At 38.6% G+C, this 25,942-nt stretch overlaps 1 protein-coding gene across 4 annotated transcripts in view; it reads right to left on the bottom strand.

Annotated features, from left to right (window-relative positions):
- LOC139948204 (sarcosine dehydrogenase, mitochondrial-like) overlaps positions 1-25,942 on the bottom strand; it is a 170,807-nt gene that overhangs the window by 2,226 nt on the left and 142,639 nt on the right. Inside the window, exons 1-14 of one of the 4 annotated variants that reach the window (XM_071946279.1) lie at positions 18,885-19,084; positions 15,567-15,911; positions 10,677-10,855; positions 9,606-9,785; positions 8,374-8,497; positions 7,404-7,609; positions 6,605-6,734; positions 5,823-6,000; positions 4,783-4,924; positions 4,213-4,296; positions 3,471-3,584; positions 2,552-2,690; positions 1,306-1,564; positions 46-302 (exon numbers count right to left, since the gene is read on the bottom strand). In XM_071946279.1, coding sequence (XP_071802380.1) covers positions 46-302; positions 1,306-1,564; positions 2,552-2,690; positions 3,471-3,584; positions 4,213-4,296; positions 4,783-4,924; positions 5,823-6,000; positions 6,605-6,734; positions 7,404-7,609; positions 8,374-8,497; positions 9,606-9,785; positions 10,677-10,855; positions 15,567-15,861 — 2,287 coding nt within the window. In that variant the 5' untranslated portion in view covers positions 15,862-15,911; positions 18,885-19,084. Of the gene's footprint in view, positions 1-45; positions 303-1,305; positions 1,565-2,551; positions 2,691-3,470; positions 3,585-4,212; positions 4,297-4,782; positions 4,925-5,822; positions 6,001-6,604; positions 6,735-7,403; positions 7,610-8,373; positions 8,498-9,605; positions 9,786-10,676; positions 10,856-15,566; positions 15,912-16,945; positions 17,266-18,884; positions 19,085-25,942 lie in introns of those variants that run through there. The other 3 variants (XM_071946276.1, XM_071946278.1, XM_071946277.1) reach the window with 3 other exon arrangements.

Here is a 25,942-nt window from a genome sequence, read left to right as displayed (position 1 = left end):
CCAAAGCCCTCCATTTGGACTTGGCCAACAATATTTTCAACCCACCTTTTTCTAAACTGAGCGAGTCCAGAGCCCTGTAGCCACCATTAGTAATACCAAACCGGGCACCGGCTTCCATCACTGCTTGATAAACGGGTACGGACGTTTCATTGGTAACATGCAACTCCCATCCTAGCTCTCCGACGAACGACAGACGTATAGCGCGGACTGTGTGACCACCCACAGTCATCAGTTTGTGGGTGTTGAACTTAAACGCTTCGTTACTCAGATCGGTTGATGTCAGTGATTGCAAGACTTCTCGACTGATCAAAACAAATTGGATCATGATGAATTTATTTAGCAATTTAAAGTAGCGCTTTAAATTAGCGCTTCACATTAGTGCCCTGGGCCCAATTGCATGGCTCTGCTTACCATAACCACAGAATCGGCGCTTACGGAAGCAGGGACTTCTGTGCTTACGGCAAGCGTATTTCACAGGTTAGCAGCAAATTTTGGCTTCTGTGTGTGTGACTCAATGTTACTAGACATTCTACGCTTACAAGGCTAGTGCAGAAATTCGGCGCTTGCACGTAAGCAGGGAATCATGATCGTAAGCACGGAATTTGGCGGTAAGCAGAGCCATGAAATTGGGTCCTGGTTATTGGGCCAATAACATTCCTTAAACCCCTGGGGAGTTAACAGCCCTGAGCTGCCGTGGCACTCCAGTGGAGCTCCACTTTACTCGATCAGTAATTTACTGAACAAAATAATGTAACATTATTTTCATTAAATAAAAAAAAAAAAATAAAACAGAAGACCATATCAATTATGTGTGAGAGTATTCTATTAAGGGCACTAAAAAAAATACATAAAAATCCCTACAAATTTACCATCAAATGAATCATTATAGGAAAACTCCATTGAAATAAGAGGCTAAAACAAAAACATCCTTCTTATTTGTCAACTCACACCTGTTATCTCCATGTAATTCTTTTACATGGGCTTAATTGGATCATGCACAAACTATGGCTTCTGACTGCCCTGAACATAATAACTGCTCAACCATCATGTTTTATGATCAGGACAATGCAATCAATTCAAATTCAATTCATTGAAATCAAATCAAATACACATATATTTCCATACTTCCATGAAAAACATTGACAAGTACAGGGAACTATGGAGTAAAGCCTAACATACTATCAGTAAAAAAGGATGTACTATTTCAGAGATCTTGTGGCCAAACTAAGAAGTTCTGGAATGGCTCTTTCCTGTAATGATATACATTCTTTATAAATGATAGTTTCACAAAATCAACATACGTACCTTTTTGGTCCCTGGATACTCAAAACACCCATATCGTCAGAATGGTCCAAGATTGTGCAATCGAATCGCTCGTCTTGAATCGCCGTTTGCATGTGCGTCTTGACATGCTGCGTCACGCCCCCTCCCGCGGCAATGTAGAAGCCACGCCCATCAAAGGAGGGATCGATCGGCGAGCCAGTGCCGCTTTCGACAACGGAAACTGTGAGGTCACTCTCCACTCCGCCATCTTTGTTGAGGGCGCAGGTGTACATCGTAGATCCTAGAAACAAACAAGAAAGATGATTTGGGGTTATAAAGGGTTTTAAAACTTTTGGTAGATCAAGTTTTGGCCAAGCCATGAATTCCTATTCCCTGTGAATGAAGATATAGCAGTGGAAGTTTCAGCATTACTAGTTGTCAAGTTTTTTGAAAAAAAAAAGAAGTGAAAATCACTGAGCCATGTTTTCAGGAGAGTCGCGTCATTGTTTTAGTTTAAATGTCCTACTGAGACAGAATTTTTTTTTTTCAGGAAACTATTTCACTCATTTCTCATAAACTACAGCACCTCAGCAAGTATTTATCTTTAAACCCCTGTGGGCTTAATATAAATCATTGGATGTTTGTGTTTTGAGTTGAACAAAACGTACCCAAACCCTCTAACCAATGAAGAATTGATGAAACACGGTCCTAAACCAACAACCTCCAGATTAACATCCTGGCGCTCAACTTAATGAGCTATCTACCCCTATATTGGTGGTCACCCTATTTTGTCAATATCGGTCGGGGGAGCCAGTCAGAAACCACTCAACCATAAACTGTAGCCAGGAATCACACCAAATGTTTGCACCTGATATGCAGCAAGGGAAGTTCTCAAAAGAACATCATCTACCTAGCCAGGGTGGGGTGTTTCGTAGCCGTACTCAAGCTCTGCTGTTTCTGTTCAGCACAGTGTGGCTTCGAATCCCGGTCATGACACTTGTGTCCCAGATCAAGACACTTAACTACAATTGCTTTTCTCCACCCAGGGGTAAATGGGTACCTGTGAGGGCAGAGATGGTTCTTATGATTGATTTAGCTAAGTGCGCTACATATTTGGCAGCACCGGCTGTATACTCCCAAGGGAGCTGAGATGGTTTAAGAAATGAGGGCCAGTGATCAGGGGTAATAATGTTTGAAGCGCTTTGAGAGTTGGTGTGTAAAAGGCTTTATAAAAACCAATTGATATTATTATTATTATTTGCCAGTAGGTTTAACTAAAGTGACAGACCTGCAGGTTTGGTCATATCATTTGTGAAGATCCAGTCTACAGCTTTCTGAGCATCTGGTCCAGTTAGGTACAACTGACCAAAGTACGACATGTTGAAAATGCCGACCCCATTACGGCAAGACAAGCATTCATTCCCAATCTACAAAATGAAAAAAAGATAGTAAAAGAATATTTCATATTTCACATCAATAACTTGACTGCTAACTATAAATTATAACGGGAAAGCTCTGAAAACACAATAAAAATACTAAAAACAATAACCATTCAAAAAGACACATTAAAGTTAGCGATAAAAGATATAACAAAATTGCAAAATAATAAGCAACAATATTCCACATGATCAATAAAAAAAATTTAAAAACTTACAAACACATAGCAAAAGTGGTACATTTTATTAGAAACAACAACTTTAAACATGAGAGATCACCTAACATCACAAGGCCGAATGGCAAATTGAAGGTGAGGGCTACACTTAAAGACACTTGACACTATTGGTAATTGTCAAAGACCAGTCTTCTCACTTGGTGTATCTCAACATATGCATAAAATAACAAACCTGTGAAAATTTGAGCTCAATTGGTCGTCGAAGTTGCGAGATAACAATGACAGAAAAACACCCTTGTCACACGAAGTTGTGTGCTTTCAGATGCTTGATTTCGAAACCTCAAATTCTAAACTTGAGGTCTCGAAATCGAGTTCTTGGAAAATTACTTCTTTCTCTAAAACTACCTCATTGAAGAGGGAGCTGTTTCTCACAATGTTTTATACTATCAACCTCTTCCTATTACTCGTTACCAAGTGAGGTTTTATGCTAATAATTATTTTGAGTAATTACCAGACCACTGCCTTTAATAAAAGTAACATCAAGTAAAATACAAAAGAAAAATGTTGATACAATTACAAATAACTTCTAACTTACAATATCATGATGCTTTGGAAAGTCGAACGTGTAATCGTCCTGAAGGAGCTCGGCATAGCGATGGTTTTCATGTTTTGGGTTGTCGTAGGCACCATAGAAGTCATATTCCAAAACCTGTTCAACATAATCAACGGAAAGTACACATTATTTTTATACAAGTAAGCAAAGCAAATTTATGTCCTAGTTTTTTAATCGGGGGGGGGGGGGGGGGGACACAAGAACAAGCCTTTAAATTTAACCTTGGTACAGCTACTTTAAAAAAAAAACCAGCCTGGTCATTCCCATTCTAGTCACACTCTACACAAAAACTACAAACTTTGCAAGAACCAGGCTATGAAAGGTGCTTACAGGAGCAGCACTATCAGTGGCAAACCAGCCTGGTCGTTCCCACCCCAGTCACCCTCTACACAAAAACTACAGACTTTGTAAGAAACATGATAGTGGCCAGGCTATGAAAGGTGCTTACAGGAGCAGCACTATCAGTGGCACTCCAGCCTGGTCGTTCCCACCCCAGTCACCCTCTACACAAAAACTACAGACTTTGTAATAAACACGATAATGGCTAGGCTATGGAAGGTGCTTACAGGAGCAAGGCCATCAGTTGAAAACCAGCCTGGTACTCCGCATCCTAGTCACCCTCTACACAAATACAACAAACTTTGCAAGAACCAGTCAAATTCTACTCACAACCAACAGAATTTTCAAGGAATGTGATAACAACCAGGCTATGAAAGGTACTTACCGGAGCCGGGCCATCAGTTGCAAACCAGCCTGGTCGTTCCCATCCTAGTCTTTCTTGGTACACACATCCAGCATCTTCTAGGACCTGTTGTATATAAAAACATTACCATACTCAATGCTCTTCGATGCTTTTTCTGCTTGTTGAACAGTTTAGAAAGAAAAATATATAATAAGCCGTCACAAATTGCTTTTAGGGACCTTGTCAAAATTAGTGCAGGATAACCAGCGGATAAGTTCCATCCAGGCATGCTTTGCAAAGAAGATGCAGATGTATTGTGAATGGTCTACTTGAGAAATTTAGATTATACCTGGTTTGTTAAAAAAAATCTGCTCAGCGCAGTTGCCAGGCTGAATTATAATACAGATTTACAATAAAAATATAAAAGTACAGCACATACAGTAGATGAGTAAAACAAAGAAAGCTGAAGTTATTGTTTGCTGGAGAGTATAGTTCTTGTTTGTGTGAACACCAACAACTTTGCAAGATCTGAGAAAGATGAGATTAGTGGTGTTGCAAATGACATATAACACCTTGTCTTATATGTGGTTTATAAAGAGAAAGACACGCTACCTTGTGTACGGCATCTTTCCTCATTCCTCGCCCAGCTAACGGTTCATCATGAGGAAACACAGTGGAGTAATTCTTGGCATACGCTTCTTGGCTTCGATCGTCGACCCACTTAGCATGGTGGCTGACCTTAGGATGGAACCGCCTACAAAACATTTTTAACAAAGATTACAATTTTAATTTTAAAGACACCGGACACCTTTGGTAGTTGTCAAAGACCAGTCTTCGCACTTGGTGTATCCCAAAATATGCATAAAATAACAAACCTGTGAAAATTTGAGCTCAATTGGTCGTCGAAGTTGCGAGATAATAATGGAAGAAAAAACACCCTTGTCACCAAGCTGTGTGCTTTCAGATTCTGAGGTCTCAAATTACTTCTATCTCGAAAACTACGTTGCTTCAAAGGGAGTCCTATCCCCCATTACGCATTACCAATTAAGGTTTTTGATAATAATTATTTTGAGTATTTACCAAAAGTGTCCACTGCCTTTAATTAATAATATTATTAATAATTTTGTCAAAGAAAAAAAGGCACTCAAATTAATGAACCCCCTTACGAACACAATAACTTGGTAAACATAAATGAATTAAGGCTTTCAATTCAGTTAACTTGATGTTGCAATTCATATTGAAATAGCGACGATCAGAAATCAAGATAATTGGTATACAACAGTATACTATTAGTTTAAAAAACAATTGACGGACCAGTCAAAAACCTGGCAGACCAGTTAAAAATCAAGCCAACTGGTCCTGCTGGCCAGTTGAAAAAAAAGTTAAGGGCAACCCCTGAATAGTGTCCAGCCGTCGATTTCACAAAGAGTTAGGACTCGTCTTATCTCGAGTTAGGACGGGTAACTCTTCCAAACTTAGGATTAATCTTAAGGTCTGCATGCTACAGTGCAGGGTTGGGACTCGTCGTAAGTCCTAAGATTAGTCTTAAGTTAGGAAGAGTTTTGTGAAATCGATGGCAGTTCCTTTAAACACATGTTTTGTACTGTGGACGGTTTGTGGTCCGAGCAAGGGACAAAATGAGTTTGACTTACCTTATGTCGTAGCCGTACATATCAAGCTCCGGTCGACCATTGATGATCCAGTGTGCCATTTCTTTCCCTGTGCCTCCTCCCAACATTAACCCAGAACTATTCATAGCGCAGTTTAAGTAGAAACCTCTCACTTCTGGAGTTTCACCCATCAACGGCTTGTGGTCCGGTGTGAAGGATTCTGAACGATGCATTGAAACAAAACAAGGCAAGGTTACAGTTGGGCAAAACAGTCATTTGACTATCAAAGGTCGATGGAGGGGGGGGGGGGGCAGCACTATGTGGATCGGGTTGCAGTCCCTACCCGACTGTGTTTTTGTTTTTTTCCTGGAATAATTCTCTGGGGTTTGTGGGTGTGTTTGTTGCGGTGTTGGGGTGTTTGTTTGCCTGTTTGTTTGTTTGTGTTTCGAGATGATCTTGCAGTCATGGGAACTCGCAAGGTGGGTAGAACCGCAGCAGACAACCGTCAATCTCTGTCATACAAACATAGGTTTAACATCTATGATTATGAATTGCACCAATCAAGAAATTGTGATTCAGTAACTAGATGGCAATATTTATTCTAGTCATTGTGAAACCAGCAGTAGCTTAGGGGATTTGAACACACAACCTTGTGATTGCAAGTCCGGCAGCCTAACCACTGGACCTTGGTTTTCCCACAAACTGAAACTTCTTTCCTTGTCTTCTCTCCATTGGGTTCTTGGCTAGTACAAAGTTTGCTTTAATGAGAGACATTGGCTTCACAACCAAATGAAATAAAATGAGAAAACATAAGGATGCTTTACCTGGTCCACAAACTGTAGATTTGATACCAGTAGTTTCCAGGACGGGTAAACGGTTGCAAGCACCATCTATGGTGAACCCAAACACGTCCCAATCCAATTCAAATAGTGAGAAGGCAAAGTCATTCTTTACCTAAAATTATAGAAGGAAAACTAAATTTAAAACACAGTTATTCTCTCTTACTGCAATCATGTTTAGGTTTGAAAAATTGGTTGTGCTGCTGTGTAGCCAGGGATCACACCCAATTTTAAAATACGGCAGTGGGAAGAGGCAGCCGGAAGAGGCAGCCAGGGGATCACCTTAAAGGATGTGACTTTTTTAATTAAATTTTGAGTAATAAACCACATGTGAAACTAACTGAGTAAGTTTTAAATACTGCAATCATCACTTTGTGGTCATTTTGGAATTTTCAGCCTTAGTTTTTAATTACATTAGCCGCAAAAGAAAAAGCAAAAGAGGTGACAGCCTGAGGTCGCCGTTCTTGAAGTATGGTCTACTGAAGTTGGTTAATCATGGCAGACAGACATAGCTTATTTCATCATCAGTTAATCTCTTTGTCAAACTAACTTCAAGAAAGTTTTAATAGATAACAAATTTGCATCGGGATAAAGAATTTTGGTTTTTACCCAGGGTTCGTGGGTTCGAATCCCACCCAAGTAATATGCCTGTGATTTTGTTCTCACAGAACTCAGGAAAGTACTGAGTATACAGTACTAAAACATCGGTGTAATGATAAAATTAAAAATGAATTTTTAAAGAAAGTACGTGATTTTAGATTTCTAAAAGAAACAAACTACTCACATCTTTCCAAAATATTGGGTTTGTTTCGTAGCCGCCGAATGCGATCCCATCTCCTTGCACTTTGAGATAGACTGAGGCGTCATGGTCCCTCACGTTAGGCATACCGTGAATTCCTTCAATGCGTTCCGATACAACATAATGATGATGTAATGCCGTCAACGGCACTGATACCCCCGCCATCTTACCAATGTAGGGCGCCCATACTCCTGTCGATTATACATCAAAAGGAAACAAAAAGAGATAAATTATTGGTTATGATTATGACTCCCGTGTCATGTCACATGAACTCGATCAGTTTACCACAGATCAGTTGTTGGCAACCCAAATCAACCCAGTCACTAGCAAGATACCACTGTTAGCAACCCTGTTTAACCCAGACAGCTACGTAATGGCCCATTTTACAATAACCGTATCAATGCGTTTTACATTAGAGCCCAGCCGTCGATTTCACAAAGAGTTAGGACTCGTCTTTTCTCGAGTTAGGACGAGTAACTCATCCTAATTTAGGATTAATCTTAAGGTCTGCATGCTACAGTGCAGGGTTGGGACTCGTCCTAAGTCATAAGATTAATCTTAAGTTAGGAAGAGTTTTGTGAAATCGACGGCTGGTCATTGGACCAATATTATTCCTTTAATCATTCTCAGCTCTCTGGGGGGGGGGGGGGGGGGGGAGTATACAGCCCCAGCTTTTATGGATGTCGCTTCTTAAGGGTTTTTTCATACACAATACCAACCTCTACCCTCGCAGGTACCCATTTATACCCCTTTGGGTGAAGAGAAACAATTATAGCAAAGTTTCTTGCTCAAGGACACAAGTACCATGACCGGAACGCGAACCCTCAACCCGATGACTCAACCACCAGAACTTAAACTCGATGCTCCCAACCACACGGCCATGACACCATAAGACTATTATTATTATTTCCTGCTTGTTATCGTACTTAAATTAACAAACTTTTAGACAGCTTACCTGCTGCGTTGACTACCACTTGTGTTTTGATGGTTCCCGATACCGTCTCAACCCCTTTGACTCGTTTGACACCAAAGTCATCCTCACCCACAACGATACCAGTGACTGGGCAGTTGGTAACCACCTACAGTTACAACAAACGTTAAATATTAGCCCCTTGTATTCCCAATTATGGTACAGTAATTAGTCTGGTTCATGTAAATATGCATAAATAGTTAATTCTGTGTAAGAGGTTACATGCCACACAAAAATGGCCCTTGAATATGAATTGTATAAAATCTGAGAAAGAAAAACGAATCGGATAGCAACTTTATCTTAAAGCATTGAATTCTGTGTAAGAGGTTAGATGCTACACAAAAATGGCCCTTTAATATGAATTGTATAAAATCTGAGAAAGAAAAACGAATCGGATAACAACTTTATCTTAAAGCATTGGACGCAAATGCACCACTTTTGAATTTACAATAACTTCTCTTTGGGCACGCAGGGTGTGATATGGGCCGTGCAATATAGGTTTGTGTCACACTTCTTGTTGCTATGGATGGATACACCAATCAGAATTAGATATTCGAACAAGCTTGAAGATAAATATTCGAACAAGCTTGAAGATAATTTAACTTATTATAAAGTCAGTGAAAAGCATGTGATCAGGACTCAGGTAGCTTTTTTTCTCATTTTTAATTCTGGTCCTGTCTACAAACACCTGGTCCAGAAATTACTTTTTAACTACAATCCCTATAAGGCCAAATAAAAAGTAATACCAGTTGATCGTCCCCACCCAAATCCTTTTTAAACCATTTTTTATTTTTCGATTTTTGTAAAAAAAAAGTCCATCCTTTCAAGCACGTTATGCTCCCGAACACGTCTAACCGTCTGTTTCGTAAAACAATATTAGTGAATGCCTACCAGATGCCAGCACATCTTTTTAGTGAAACAATCCGACCCTGTTAACACGGGTCCTGCATGCAAATAGATTCAAAATAAGTTTGCGGTGTTTCAAACTGAAGAGTTTGTGGCCTGTTTAATTTGAAACACTAAGCGGCCATCTTGGAAAGAAAAACAAAATAATAATAATAAATAAAAAGGCCCTCATCCTCCTCTTTTTTGAAAAATCCAGACGATCAACTGATTTTTTATTTTTTTTAAAAATCCAGACGATCAACTGATTTTTTATTTTTTTTTGGCCTAATGGTATTGTAGGTTCCCCTCCCAACAATGCAACACCTGTTTACCTTTGCTCCTCTTTTGGTAGCTCCTCTTGTGAGTGCCGTACAGAAGCCAGCTGGGTCAATACTCCCGTCTGAAGGCGAGTAAAGTGTACCGTAAATATCTTCTGTGTTCAGGAGAGGGTACAACTTCTTGGTCTCTTCTGGCGACAGAACATGTGATTCAATACCATACACCTTGCCGAGCTGAAGGATAAAATAATAAAGATAATCACATGATTTCATTTTCTATAGCGCCATTCCATCTAAATCAAGGTGCTCAGAAACAAGAGAAAATGAAAAAATACATTTAAAGAGCAACTAGGAAAAGGTGAGTTTTTAAAGGAACACGTTGCCTTGGATCGGTCGAGTTGGTCTTCGAAAAGCGTTTGTAGCCGTTAGTTATAAAATGCATATGATGAGAAAGATATTTTAAAAGTAGAATACAATGATTCACACGAATTTGCCTTGAAATTGTGTGGTTTTCCTTTTACATTGCGAACTCACACGGTCGGCCATTTAGGGGAGTCAAAAATTTGACTCCCATAAATGGCCGAATGGTTATTCGACGAGGTAAAGGAAAACCACGCAATTTCGAGTGATACTTGTGTGGATCATTATATTCTATTTGTTTAAATATCTTCCTAATCATATGCATTTTATAACAAACAGCTTTCCAAAGACCAACTCGTCCGATCCAAGGCATGTTCCTTTAAAACAAGGTTTATCAGGAGCTCCAAAACACGCAAAAGCAGCTTCATAAAATCCTTACAAACTGCACTAAGGACCTTATAGTTCTGAGTAGACAAATGGTGATCAAAACCCACACAAAAACAAAACAAATTATAAAATATTTGTGAGTAGGATTTGAAACTTTGCATGGTGGAAATAAGATATAGAAGGGTTTGCTGTAACACCATGTTATGACTATCTCTAAATGAGTTGGGGTGGTTCTGAAAAGAACCGTTGGTTAAGAACCGTTGGTTAACTCACCGTTAACCAACGGTTCTTTTCAGAACCACCGCAACTCATTTAGAGATAGTCATTACATGGTGTTACCGCAAACCCTTCTATAAAATATTTGTGAGCAATCCTCACCGTAGAAAGCCTCTTGTACTCATCCAAGCGTTCCTTATTATTAGCGATAAACAGTCCTCCGTTTTCAATCCACCCAGGAACAATGCCAGTCTCCGGTTCCAGGACACTACGCACGAGATGAGCCATGTATTTCAGGAGTCGTACCTCAATATCTGAGGGCCTTAAGTTCCAAACGAGACCTAGAATTTAAGGGGGGGGGAACAACATGATGATAAAGACACGGTCAAATTGGGGTCATGGTAGAGCAACGTTTATGAAGTGCGTTAAAGGGAAGGTACACATTTTGTAATTGTCAAAGACCAGTCTTCTCACTTGGTGTATCCCATCATAAGCATAAAAAAAAACAAGCCTGTGAAAATTTGGGCTCATTTGGTCATCGAAGGTGCGAGAAAATGACAAAAGAAAAAACACCAGTGTTGGGACAAATTTGTGAGCTTTCAAATAAGAATAAAAGGCTTCTAGCTAGAAGTCTTTCATTATTTTAGTGAGAAATTACTTCTTTCTCAAAAACTAGGTTACTTCAGAGGGAGTCGTTTCCCACAATGTTTTATACTATCAACAGCTCTCCAATGCTCGTTTCCAAGTCAGTTTTTAAGTTAATATTTGTTTTGAGTAATTACCAAACGTGTACCTTCCCTTTAAGTTCTCATTTTGATTCTAGAGTCTTTTCATTTTGATTCTGGTCTTGTCAATTAAGTTTGTTTGTTTGTTTGTTTGATTTCCATTTGTACAACAAAAAATACAACAATGATGATTTCAAGTATATAAATACTGTTATAAATTTAAATTAAGTACAAATGGGGGTTGCAGCCAGAGGAGGTAAGACCCTCCTGTAGTGGAGCACCCGAACTGCTATAAAAAATAAAAAATAAAATGCTGCACTGGTTTCACAAATGACAAGTGTAATATGAAAGTAAATTATAGTAACCCTAAAATAAAATAAAGCACATCTTTGAAGAATAGTGTAAAGCAAAATATAGGTATTAGGCCTAAAAGATATGAACTTGTACACATATTTAAATATAATATTTTCTTTCAATGTCCTGCTCTAATGACATGTGTGACAATTCAAATTAGTACATAGAAAATCTTTATACTTAATTAAATAAAAGTCTTTCAGTTGTTTAATCAAGTGCTTTTTTGGAACATTAATAAAACATTCCCTAAGTTCATTAGGAAAAGAATTATAAATTTTTGGAAGGGTAAAGCGATAATTGGATGAAGCAACGTCAGCTCTACAAATACAAAAGGCGTGAAGTAGACTGTCTTGTCTTGTGGAGAAAGCATGACAATCTCGATTCAACGAAAAGAAAATGGGATTGCTTAGATTTTCTGGAAGTGAATTATTCCGATAATCAAAATAATGAGTAGCTATTTGCACATTATAAATATCTTCCAATTTGAAAATATTGTGTTTATAACAGAGAGGTGTAGTGTGTGCGTTATACTTGACATGACATGCGTTGCGAATACATTTCTTTTGTAAAGTAATAAGCCTTCTATAAAATGAGGGGTAAACTTTAATCAAGCCACCCCATGCCAAGATACCATAATTTAAATGAGAGTTAACCAATGTATTATAAATTGCCAAACTATCTCTCAGCCTCAAATTGTTTTTAGTCCTATTGATAATATAGTTAGCTTTGGAAATTTTATTACAGACCCTGTTAACTTGATCCTTCCAGAGCATATTTTTATCGGTTTCAAGTCCAAGAAACACAATGGAAGGGACTTTTCTAAGAACGACATTTTCTAAACTAAGAGAAACATCAGGTAAAAAGCGTTCTTTTTGTTTCAAGGAGTAACAAATATAAAATGTCTTATCCGGATGAACTTTTAATTTATTTGCTCTATACCAGTCTTGCAGAGTCAAAAGTTCAGAATTAACAGTGCCAGCTAAGATCTTTAAAGGCACCTGGAAATAGGATTTTTTTTCTTTTAAACATAAGAGTATATGTTTATTAACAATAAAACAATTTTTTGAGTAATTGTTTGTCACGATTTATATGTTAAAAAAATTAATTAAGTGACTGGGGGTTGACTCCGCCTACCCCTTTTGTGACGTAGGAAAAGGAAGACTTTGCCTCGATCAAACATAGACCCCCCTCGATGCGTAGATAAACACACGTGCAAAAGTACATGTAATTCTAAGACGTGACTGAGTTTGTACGCTGCGAAAAAGGGTTTTTTTTCTGGCATTTTTCCGGCAATGCCGACCAGGTGTATTGCTGCTGGATGCAGCAAAACAACTAAAGATGGGGTCAGTCTTCATCTGTTTCCTGCAGATCCCAAGTATAGACGGTTGTGGGCTGCGAAAGTCAGATTAACTAGAGCAAAGTGGTCCGGTCCGACGTCTTTTTCAGCGCTGCAGCGAACACTTAGAGCCGTCGTGCTTCGAATCCTGGATACACAACTCATTTGACATGACGAGAAGAGCCATTCTTAAACACGACGCCGTCCCAACAATTTTTCTAGCTAGTGGGAAGTCGAAGAAGGTATCTGAAAGACGTGACGAACTCAGAGGAGCATTTGCTAAACGTGAAAAAATTCGGGTAAGTTTGAACTTTGAGGGTATGTTTTTAGCTTTTGCCAAGTGACACGATTTTTTGTTGGTACCGCATGCGATTCACCGTGCGTGCAGGTCCTATGTGACCGTCCGCCCATTATACAGCAGCCATAGTGCGTGCGTGCAGTCTGCTCCGTGGCCGTATTTCTATAATAATACGTAGGCAGACCCACATCTTACAACCCATTTGGTCACTAAAAAGTCGCATAGTTAAATAAAAATAGCAGCAATAGCTTTTGTAAAAACCACTAGGCGTTCAACATGTTCAAGTTTCAATGTACGTATGTGTGTAAAATCGTGTTTAAATTTGTTTTGATGTGCCATGTTCCCAGACGTAATGTACGGGGGCACGACTACAAAATTTCTCTCCAAATATCGCGCCTTGAAATACGTCACAAACAGCGCCCTCTCGGGTCGGGGCCTACTCGTAAATTTGTAAATACAATCAAAACTAAGATTTTTAAACCTTAGTTAATTTTTTATTCACATTCCTCTCATAAAAACACATATTTTAGTGACAAAAGCTTTATTTAAAAAAAATACCACTTCCAGGTGACTTTAAATCCTGCCCAGAGGCGATCAAAGTAGTATCTTCGGCATAAAGGATAGGTTTAAGCAAGGTACAACACATAGGCATGTCATTAACATACAACAAAAATAACAATGGCCCCAGATTTGACCCTTGCGGTACGCCACAATTGATTTCTTGACAGCTGGATTTAGCTCCATCAAAAACTACATACTGTTTACGGTCTGTTAAATAACTAGCAAACCAATCATGTGCCAAACCTCGAATACCATAGTACTTCAATTTACTCAATAAAATAGGATGATTGAGTGTCAAAAGCTTTCTTAATGTCTAAAAAGACGCCTAAAGAAATTTCCGAGGGATCTTTATTAACAGAGTCAGAGAGATTGTTATAAAAATCTAACATAGCATGCACAGTTGATCTACCAGAACGAAATCCATACTGATTGGGAGTAAGAATTTTTTTGGAATCAAGAAAATTATAAATTCTGCAATGCATTAACTTTTCTAAGATCTTGGAAAAGGTATTTAATAACAAAATAGGGTGGTAGTTACCTAAATCATGAGTATCCCCCTTTTTAAAGACAGGTACAACTTTTGCCACTTTATACACATTAGGAAAAATACCCTGTCTAAAGGAAGCATTACAAGTATCAGATAAAGGGTCACAAACAAATTCAATAACTTCCTTTAATACCGTATTGCTAATTTCGTCTGGACCAGAACTACTCTTATTCTGAAATTTATTAACAATGGTAACAATTTCCCCTGGATCAGTGGGTGTAAGATAAAACGAACTAGAAGAGGAGGTAGCAAAGTTAACATAGTGATAAAAGTCATTATTAGATCTAGGAACTGAATCAGAGGTTGCTTCACCTATGGAACAAAAATGTTGATTGAAAGCTTCTGCAATATCCTTATTGTTAGAGAGCAACTCATTATTTAAAATAATAGTACTTATTTTAACAGGAGACTTTTTAACCTTAGTCATACTATTTAAAAGGCGCCATGTTTCCTTAGCATTACCTTTAAGATCATCTAACTTATTGTGATAATAAGATGTTTTGGCTATGCATTTAATTTTATTAAACAAATTATTATATTTTCTATAAAAGATAAGGCAACTAGTCCCAGTCCACTGCAGATTCTGAGCTCAAGTCCTTCGCTCTTGTGGATTTACCCAATAATTTGAGCCCTGCCACTGATTTCACCAAACTCTTCCTAACTTAGGAATAAATCGTAGGACTTAGGACGAGTTAAAGGCAGTGGACACTATTGGTAATTACTCAAAATAATTATTAGCACAAAACCTTACTTGGAAACGAGTAATGGAGAGAGGTTGATGGTGTAAAACATTGTGAGAAACGGCTCCCTCTGAAGTGACATAGTTTTTGAGGAAGAAGTAATTTTCCACAAATTTGATTTCGAGACCTCAGATTTAGAACAGATCAACCATTTAAACGCACACAACTTCGTGTGACAAGGGTGTTTTTTTTTTCATTATTATCTCGCAAGTTCGATGACCGATTGAGCTCAAATTTTCACAGGTTTATTGTTTTATGCATATGTTGAGATACACCAACTCACTGTGAAGGCTAGTCTTTGACAATTACCAATAGTGTCTACTGCCTTTAAGTTCCGTTACCATAGACGATAAGATGCTTTGAACCCATCCTAAGTTAGGGCGAGTTACTCGTTCTAACTCGAGATGGGATTTATCCAAGCGTTTTGTGAAATCGGCAAGCGTTTCGTGAAATCGGCGGATGGTCTTACAGAAATAATTTTAAATTCTTACCTCCAGTGTGCCACGTGGTGCCAGACGTCAATTGGTCCCGCTCCACTAGCACAGCATTGGTCACTCCCATCTTAGCCAAATGGTACAACGTACTACAGCCGATTGACCCTCCACCAATGACGACAACATCTGCTGATTCCGGCACGGAGCTAGGATGAGATTTATCCGAGCTCTGAAGGGTGTCATAGGGTACACCGCTCCCTGCTTGTTGGCTGCTGCAGCGAGTTGACGTACTGAGAACCCTTTGAGATCTCTGCCTCGTTTGGAAAGCACCTCTTGCTAAAGCCCGCCACATGATGATGTTCTGATCCTAAGCAAACTCCCTGTGACTAAATTACCATACAACTGTAATCAGTTACGTCAGCAGTGTCACCCTGAGGCCTGGGGCCTTTAGTGCTATTCACACGACAGAAATTTAACTGGGGTCCCTTGTTTCATTTTAGCATGGATGTAAAATGTATACAATGCTTGAAAATACTTTGCAAGAGAACTTGGACAGTTAGAAACAATTACAGTTGGCCGTTCAATCTAGGAGCGTTTTGTAAAAGTTTACAACCATGCTTCAATTTAGCAAGAGACCCTTGCTATTTCTCACGAGTGAAAGGGGCTTTTATCAAACCTTGGCTTGGGCTCCAGCTCAGGCTAAGGCTCCGCACGCTAAAGTGCGCAGTGAGAACGCAGCTTGATATTTAACCTGCCATCGCTTTCACAAAACTCTTCCTAACTTAAGACTAATTTTAGGACTAAGGACGAGTCCCAACCATGCACTGTAGCATGCAGACCTTAATATCAATCCTTAGTTAGGACAAGTTACTCGTCCTAACTCGAGATAAGACGAGTCCTAGACTCTTTGTGAAATCGACGGCTACACTTTGGAGCAGCGCATATTGCACCCAGTGGTTCGAACATCAACACAAGGAGCCTGGAGCCTAAGCCAGCGCCCAAGCCAAGGCTTGAGGAAGGCCCCTGAGCTCAATTTATAGCCTGTAAGCACAAACACTTGCTAAGCACAGAAATGTATTACTTAACAGAACTAAGTAAGATACCAGCCAAAATAACATTAAGTTTATGTTGTTGTGACTGGTGCCCCACTTATTTTTGCTTAGCAGAGCAAATTGCTGAGCAGTGTTTTCTGGCTTTAAACTTTATGAAAAAGCTGTTATAAAAACAGAAAATACTGCTTCACAAATTTCTTTCAAACTGTTGAAGGGCAACATCAGCCACAGCAATGCAAACTTTAAAAATAATTTTCCCTGGTAATCTACTTCTGCTAAGCAATACATCTTTGTGCTTAACAGGTTTTTTTTGTGCTTGTAACAGGCTTTCAACAAACTGTTTCAAATATGTTTTTATAAATACAAAGGGTATTAGAAACTCACCTGTTAAACTGTATGATTCTATTTAACCCATTCGAACTGCATACTAATACTAAAATTAACTGCACATAATAACCTACTTGATGCTACAACTGGAATGAACCAGTTCTGTGTTTCATTGTTTAGATCCATCCATCTGTATCTGTTCGGTACTGCACACAAACTCCACTAACGGGATATTAATGGTGCAGGCACGTGGACATTTACCGGAGGCATATTTACCGGAGGCGTGGGCATGTTACCGGAGTTAAGATATTTACACACATGTCAATGTACATCAGATCAAGCCAGGGCTTAAAGTTTACACTGGTGGAAAGCAGGTCCAAATTCCAATCTCTTGATAAGAAAAGACCCAGTCCTCTTGTGTTTTTGTTGAAACTATTTTAGGCAGATTTTTTTTTTTATTTATTAATTTTATTACAGGGTACTTTTTTTAAATGTCCACAGATTTACATTAAACTAACAGGGTTTGAATATAATGATAGTGGAAAGCTTCCCTTTAAATACTACTAACTGAGGTTCTGTAGTTTTTGAGAAGTTAGTAAAACAAGTCACAGAATAATTTTCGTCTCAGGAAGACGAATATTATTTTAGCATGTAAAATCCCAGTTATGATAATATACCATTCATATAAATACCCCAGACACTTTCGCTACTCCTATTGGTGGAGAGCACGTCACGTGGGGGTGTTGATAAAGACACAGCTGAAGCTGTTTAAGACCGTCTGGCTTTGCATGTTGGGCGCGCAAGCTCATGTACGCCAATTTAAATTAAGTGGAATGCAATTCATAGCTATTAGTAACAACCCATAATATGTGTGTACACACGCGTATATATACACCGACCGACGCCAACAAAACATTTTTACAAAAGATTTTGAAAATTTATGAATTGGAATAAAAGAGTAATGACTCGTTCTTAAACGGCCGATTAAAACCTTGCAGGGTCATGGCAGTGTGATAAAGGCCCTCCTCTTCGGCTTGGGCCTTTATCACAGGGGCCACGACCCTGCATTGACCCTGCCTACTCGTTTATTCCCTTAATCATAGCATAAACGGTTAATACATGCTAAAACGAGTTGTCTAAACCGTTGAGTTGTCCGACTCAGACGGACGAGTTGTTTGGTCTCCTTGGCTAGACATGATCGAGCTACCATTCAGACGACTACTTGTATGTAAAGAGCAAGGACTAGACCCGCTAGACCTAGTCTAACGTAACTCCTAGTAGTAAGAGCATTGAGAGGCTCGTTCGAATATTGTCTCCCCCGTAAACGAACCTCATTGTAGTTCTAGAAATAGAAGAGTAACTGAATACCCGAGTAGCTAGACAACTGGGCTGGAGCATTTATTCCTCCATAAATTAAACTATTTGCTGTGACGTCACTGTATTGTTTTCAGGCTACTGAAAAAAGTTAGAATTAAAGGGGGAATCGACGGCATTTTATATTTCATGTCTCTACTTGAAATGAATGAAAATTAGTAGGCATTTTATGGGATTTATCAGACCTTTTCAAACAGTAAACAGAAATTAAACTAATTATTAATTTAATTTTCATGAAATACAGGCTATAACCAACCATCGACATGGTTTTCATGGCATTATATCTTTTATGAGCCGTTCAGGGCAGCAAATTAAAATACCCATTTAGTTCAACGGTTTTGCCGCACTTTTTTACCATTTTGTGTCTAAATAAAGTCATAACCCAAGAAGAGATTATTTTCATTAATTCTTTCTTTTAACATACCCGGCTTTTAAGAACAATAACAAAATGGAAGTACTGATTTTTGAAATAATCACCAGTTGCCTATTTTGGCGCAGTTAGTGTAGATTCTTTCTCGTCCATTCTCCTTTAGTTTACATTAACAAATACAGCTGGCGCTATACCTATTTTTTCGAAAATACTTGACCGCTCAGCCACGAAAGCGGTTATTTTTATGCTTACCTAAATCCGGAGGCACTATAGTCCCAGATCCCGTCGGATACAACTGAACAAAATTCGGTATTTTTATGCAGCAGCTGGACCGTGGACGGGTGTTTTGCGTTGTCCACTACACTCGAGCTGTCCCATCCCCACTGGTCAAAGAGACGCGCCACATCACACAACACACACTTTGTGTCAAAGTTCCTGCAAGATATGTTAACAAAAATTTTACCACACAGGCGAAGTAGGATTCTACACTACTCATTGACCTCTGTGCTTTCTGCTCCTACTCCATATAGTACTGTACAAAACCAGTGATTGCTAAAACCAACGGAGGGCTAGGTAGGGCGCCCTCTGCCTTTTTAATCATGGATCATTATAATGTGTTTGCAGAATTGAATAGCATGATTTTTTATGACGAAAGTGTCAGAGAATGCTACTCCATGCTAAAGCATAGGGACAGAATCCTACACAATGTTAAAGCAATAGGACCAGAATCTACACAGTGCTAAAGCATAGGGGAAGAATCCTACACAATGCTGAAACATAGAGGAATAATCCTACACAGTGCTGAAGCATAGGGACAGAATCCTACACAGTGCTAAAGCATAGGGCCAGAATCCTACTCAATGCTAAAGCATAGGGCCAGAATCCTACACAGTGCTAAAGCATAGGGCCAGAATCCTACTCAATGCTAAAGCATAGGGCCAGAATCCTACTCAATGCTAAAGCATAGGGCCAGAATCCTACTCAATGCTAAAGCATAGGGCCAGAATCCTACTCAATGCTAAAGCATAGGGCCAGAATCCTGCTCAATGCTAAAGCATAGGGCCAGAATCCTACACAGTGCTAAAGCATAGGGCCAGAATCCTACTCAGTGCTAAAGCATAGGGCCAGAATCCTACTCAATGCTATAGCATAGGGCCAGAATCCTACTCAATGCTAAAGCATAGGGCCAGAATCCTACTCAATGCTAAAGCATAGGGCCAGAATCCTACTCAATGCTAAAGCATAGGGCCAGAATCCTGCTCAATGCTAAAGCATAGGGCCAGAATCCTACTCAATGCTAAAGCATAGGGCCAGAATCCTACTCAATGCTAAAGCATAGGGCCAGAATCCTACTCAATGCTAAAGCATAGGGCCAGAATCCTACTCAATGCTAAAGCATAGGGCCAGAATCCTACTCAATGCTAAAGCATAGGGCCAGAATCCTACTCAATGCTAAAGCATAGGGCCAGAATCCTACTCATTGCTAAAGCATAGGGCCAGAATCCTACTCAATGCTAAAGCATAGGGCCAGAATCCTACTCAATGCTAAAGCATAGGGCCAGAATCCTACTCAATGCTAAAGCATAGGGCCAGAATCCTACTCAATGCTAAAGCATAGGGCCAGAATCCTACTCAATGCTATAGCATAGGGCCAGAATCCTACTCAATGCTAAAGCATAGGGCCAGAATCCTACTCAATGCTATAGCATAGGGCCAGAATCCTACTCAATGCTAAAGCATAGGGCCAGAATCCTACTCAATGCTAAAGCATAGGGCCAGAATCCTACTCAATGCTAAAGCATAGGGACAGAATCCTACACAGTGCTAAAGCATAGGGCCAGAATCCTACACAGTGCTAAAGCATAGGGCCAGAATCCTACTCAGTGCTAAAGCATAGGGCCAGAATCCTACTCAATGCTATAGCATAGGGCCAGAATCCTACTCAATGCTAAAGCATAGGGCCAGAATCCTACTCAATGCTAAAGCATAGGGCCAGAATCCTACTCAATGCTAAAGCATAGGGACAGAATCCTACACAGTGCTAAAGCATAGGGCCAGAATAAAGCATTAAAGAGGAAGAACCTTAATCAATGCAATGCAAAATAAAGTTGACAAAATTAATTCAATTTAGTATAAAACAGGTTTATTAAAAAAATCCATCGCAATTACACAACTGAGTTCCACATATTAATGTCAAGTAATCACATAAAAAACAAATATAAAGGTCGCGTGTAACCATAGAGCTATACATACTGAATAATAATAATAATAATCTACATTTACATGTATATAGCGCTACTTGCTCTGTGTTTTGAAGCCACCCTGGGCACAGACATGTTTGATGTGTTGCATGACTATGACAAGATTTTAATTCACATTGACTTTTTTTTTTTAATTCGGCGTGTGCGCTTTCGTACGCAACTGCCCATTAGCGTCTGTCTGCGCTACAAAAACTTAAAATAGTAAACATGCCTTTTAAACATGACGCAAATGACGCTCGCAGTTTGGACGCTCATCAGCAGATTGTGCGTTTACATTTGCTGCACGTTTTGGTTCGATGACACATAGAAAATAACAAATGCACTATCATGCAAATAGCCGTACAATTGCCGTACAAAATATCAAGCTTTTTTGTATTCGTTTGTACATGAACATTTGATGCGCCGACACGGCTTCAAAACTTTAATGCGTGTATAATGGGGTGTTAGCGCTCTGGTCACATCAATATATATAGCTACAGTATATTCATTTAACAGAAACCTGTCATAATAATAGAAAGTGCTTCCAACTTTAAAATTGTTTTGAACTTAAACCTTTTTCTTGTGAGAAAATTGTCTGACCAAGGTCCTATTATGGGTGAGCATTCATTGCTCACTCAAAGTTATGTATCCCAAAAACCGTTTTTGTGTGAAAATGTATTGAACATTTTAAACAACAATATTTCAAAACTCAAATTTTAAACGGTCAAAGTGTCTGTAATTGTATTTTTGTAATGTTTTTTAACAAAAGGGCATTCATGATTCGGAATAAAAAAGTAGTGACTCATTCTTAAATGTCCGTTTAAACCTTGCAGGGTCATTGCCATGCGCTCAAGACCCTCGCCCAAGCCGATCACACGTAACAACCTGTCGCTACCCTTTTATTCCCATATTAAAGGCACTGAACACTATTGGTAATTAACTTGGTAACAGGTTACGGTGAGCTGTTGATAGTATAAAACATTGTGAGAAATGGCTCCCTCTGAAATAACGTAGTTTGTGAGAAGGACAAAAATTTCTCACTCAAATATTTGATTGAATTCAAGCTCGAATTTTGCATCTGAAAGCACATAACTTGAGCAACAAGGGTGTTTTATCCTCCAATATACTCTCGCAACTTCAACGACCGAATGAATCAAATTTTCACAGGTTTGTTTTGTGTGCATTATGTTGACATACACCAAGTGAGAAGACTGGTTACCAAAGGTGTCCAGTGCCTTTAAAAGTTACATTGAATGTTTTTGCATGCTTTATTATTATTATTTTCAACCATGACATTTGGTCATTGATATCAACATCCAAATAATATAAAAATGGTCTAGTAGTAGCTAGGAAACTGTTTCATGTAACATACATTATAGTATAATGGACTATCATTATTTAAAGGCAGTGGAGACTATTGGTAATTGTCAAAGACTAGCCTTCACAGTTGGTGTATCTCAACATATGCATAAAATAACAAACCTTTTTTTCTCAAAAACTAAGGCACATCAGAGGAAGCCGTTTCTCACCTTGTTTTATACTATCAACCTCTCCCCATTACTCGCCACCAAGAAAGGTTTTATGCTTATCATTATTTTGAGTAATTATCCAATAGTGTGCACTGCCTTTAAATAATAATAATAATAGTAATAATAAGACTTAAAATGCGCACATATCCACCCTGCTGGGTGTTCAAGGCGCATAATATGATTGAGTTTTTTAAACGCGTTTTACATAAGTACAAAATAAACATTTTTTAACATTAACTGCAACTTGAACATACTGTATTTTGTAGTATTCATGTCAAAAGTAACATTTTGACATGGGTATGTGATTTTTGTATACTTTTGTTGTTTTCCCCAAATATGAAATGAGGTTTCTGTCCCACAATATTTAAAATCTGTAGAGACTATGCAGTGTGCATGAGAACTTTTACTGACAACTGGTCTGATACTCTCGTGTACCACCAGGGGGACTGTAGCCTTCATTGCTTCATAGATCCGCATTCAAAATGACTGGAAGGTTTGACCAGCCTGCAAATATCCCCTTCCAGGCGCTTCGAATCACGGCTCTACCAAACTAGTGTCTAAGCCACGAAGGCCTTGACAAAAGGCTAGTGGGGCGGAGGAGTAGTTGCATTATTTCATGGTAGTCCAGTACTGCTTGAAGGTTGATTTCTACATTTATACCTGCAGTTGGATATAATAAAGGAAAAAAATGGGTGAATGAATGAATGAGTGGATAGATAGACGGATGAGTGCATGTAACTCAGAAATAAAATATCAAAATTTTTGTTATTTATTAATTTAAATATTTATTTGCTTATCTAATTTCTGATTTATTGATTATTTGTTTATTAATTGATCGGTTGTTTTGATTGCTTTATTCATATTTAATCATCCTTTTATTGATGTAAAGGTATGTATGTTGGAAAAGGAGTTAGTTTGATTAACTTTTCGTTGCTTGCGTTGTTATTTTATCAATTTGTCTGTTTATTTATTGACCTATTTTTTTGTTTATCCATCCATATTTTGATTTATTTGTTGCTATATTTCTTGTTACATGTACCTTTCCAACTATTTATTCATTTACTTATTGTTACTTTTTGTTTACATTGTTTTGATTAACAATTTGGTTATTTATTTATTTATTTATTTGCTTGTCTAATTTCTGGTGTTTGTTTTTGGTTTTGTTGTTTCAAGTTGTGCTTTGTGTATACAGATTATTTATATTTACTTTTAATTGTTTTTATTTTTCCAAAGAGAGTATATAATATAGTGAGTTTGCCTCCCTATATGAGTGGATTAACAGGTGTTCGAGCTACAGAGTGTTTAATTATACTTTTGTTGATCCTGCCCCTGATTTCACGAAGCGCTGCGACGCGTCGCAAGTGCAAGTTGCGACCGGTTACACGTCGTAAGTTGCGCTGCGTATGAAATCCATTTCATCAAAGTTATGGTGCATTGGATACATCGTAAGTTCCTTGACAACGGGGAAGAACACGTTGTAAGTTACGACTACCCATAGGGTCGACGGTAGAATGCTATGTTTCATTTGTTTACGCACAAAATGCATGAAAGGACATAACAATTACCACATGTAACTTCCGTGAACCAATCGGGAAGACACTAGACAACAAATGGAAATTTACCTTCCCCCCCCCCAAAAAAAAAAGGACGGGTAAAAGAAAACAAACACAGGCATAACAAAGTACACACAAACTTAAACAACTCAACCAATTAATAAGTATAAACCAACCAAAACAACCCAAACCTAAACGCTGGTCCGAAATGGTTGACTGTCTGCCATCTTGAATTAGGCAGTTTCATCAAGTTGATTTCACGTGTACCAAAACACACACACACACAGCCCCGAAAAAAAAGAACGAAATGTATTAAATCATAACTCACATTTTGTACAACTCACAACTATGAGACTTGACAGCAGGCAGGAGCATTCTCTCCTCGTGCTTACATTTCAAAAAGTTTTGAAATCAGATAAATAGTTTTGGAGATATTGTAAAAAATAGAGAGCAACGACAGAAACCGGATTCTTGGCCTCGCGTGTAGCGCCCATTCGTTTGTGCATGACGTCACCTTTGAACCCCGTGGACAACGGATTTCGGAAATCTTCGGAAAGAGCCGAAGAAGCCCGAAGATGGTTTTTTACGATGAGGGAGCATATGTTTACACAAAATGAGATAACGATTACATCATCGTGTAGCCAATAAAACTCCGCACATGGTACATCTAGTCGCATAGCTTTTACCACGAAATCCTATTTTTGTCAGCGTTTTCCGTTTTTTTAATCAAGATTTCTTCCTGAGATAATTATCAAAATTGAATGCAACTTTGTCAGTGCTAATTCCCATACTTTTAAGATTAACTTGTGAAAATTTGGTGTCATTTGATTTGTTTTTGTTTAACCATTTCTTGCAAAGTTGTCCTAAATACGCACGTGTACATGTACATCGCACAGTCTGCAAATCTCCCCAGAGGGAGCTTGTCATATAGTGCGCCCTCTTTTGCCATAGGCTGTGCGTTAAACTTGGCTGTGGCCGATATGAAGAAAAACATAACAAATTGAACTTGAACACAGGTACATTTTTTGGACGATCCACGCTCATTAAAAACGTTATATCTCTTCAACCAAACAATAGATTTCAAAATATTAAATTGATTTTTACTCCATATAATACACCTTAACAGACCACATCTTGTCAGAGAAAAAAATCACCTGCATTTAATTTCACTGAAACTGCCTACTTGAATGAACTATAATACACGACTGTTTCATGACCAAGCTGTAAATAACATAAAACAGCCGCATAACTTTAGCAGTTCATCCTCGTCCAAAAGGTTGTTTTTATTAAGAATGGAAATAGTTTGTATTGCGACTCGTTGCGCTTACGACGTGTTTGGTGAAATGTATTGTGGAACTCGTCGCAGCCGCGACGTGTCTTAGGTCTGCGACGCATCGCAAACCCTGCGATGCGCCGCTACTTGCGATGAGTTTCGTGAAATTGGGGGGCTGGCCATCACATTAGGGTTGTTTTGTAATTTCCTGTGCCGTACTTTTTGTCTTGCTTTGTATTTACTTTTGTTTTTATATTATTTATTTTACATACTGTCTGTTTGTATATTGTTATTGTTTAATGGCCAAATAAAGAATAAGAATAAAAATAAGGGATGACCTAGCCCAATAAATCGGTACAATCCACTGGGTTGGGCCATGTTTATGGCATGTATGACAGTATATTGATTGATATTTTATTATCATTATTATTATATGGGTCTTTTCGCACTTCCCACCTGTTCTTCTCAGAACATCTGGATCCTTTCCTTAATCCCTTTCCCCCTCTCTTTTTCTATAAATGGATATGTATTTGTTTGTACTTGTTTTATGCCTCTGAAGAAGGTCCGGATTGGATCGAAAGCTAAGGCCAACTAGCCTATTCATTATTATATGGGGCTAGGATACTATCATTAGTAGGATGAACCATGGAGGTAGAATTATACCTCCATGGATGAACATGATATAATTGGAACATGACATGTTATTTGATAATGG

The sequence above is a fragment of the Asterias amurensis genome, chromosome 15 (assembly GCF_032118995.1).
Source record: "Asterias amurensis chromosome 15, ASM3211899v1".
Classification (NCBI taxonomy): Eukaryota; Metazoa; Echinodermata; class Asteroidea; order Forcipulatida; family Asteriidae; genus Asterias; species Asterias amurensis.
This window is presented reverse-complemented; position numbering and strand designations above follow the sequence as displayed.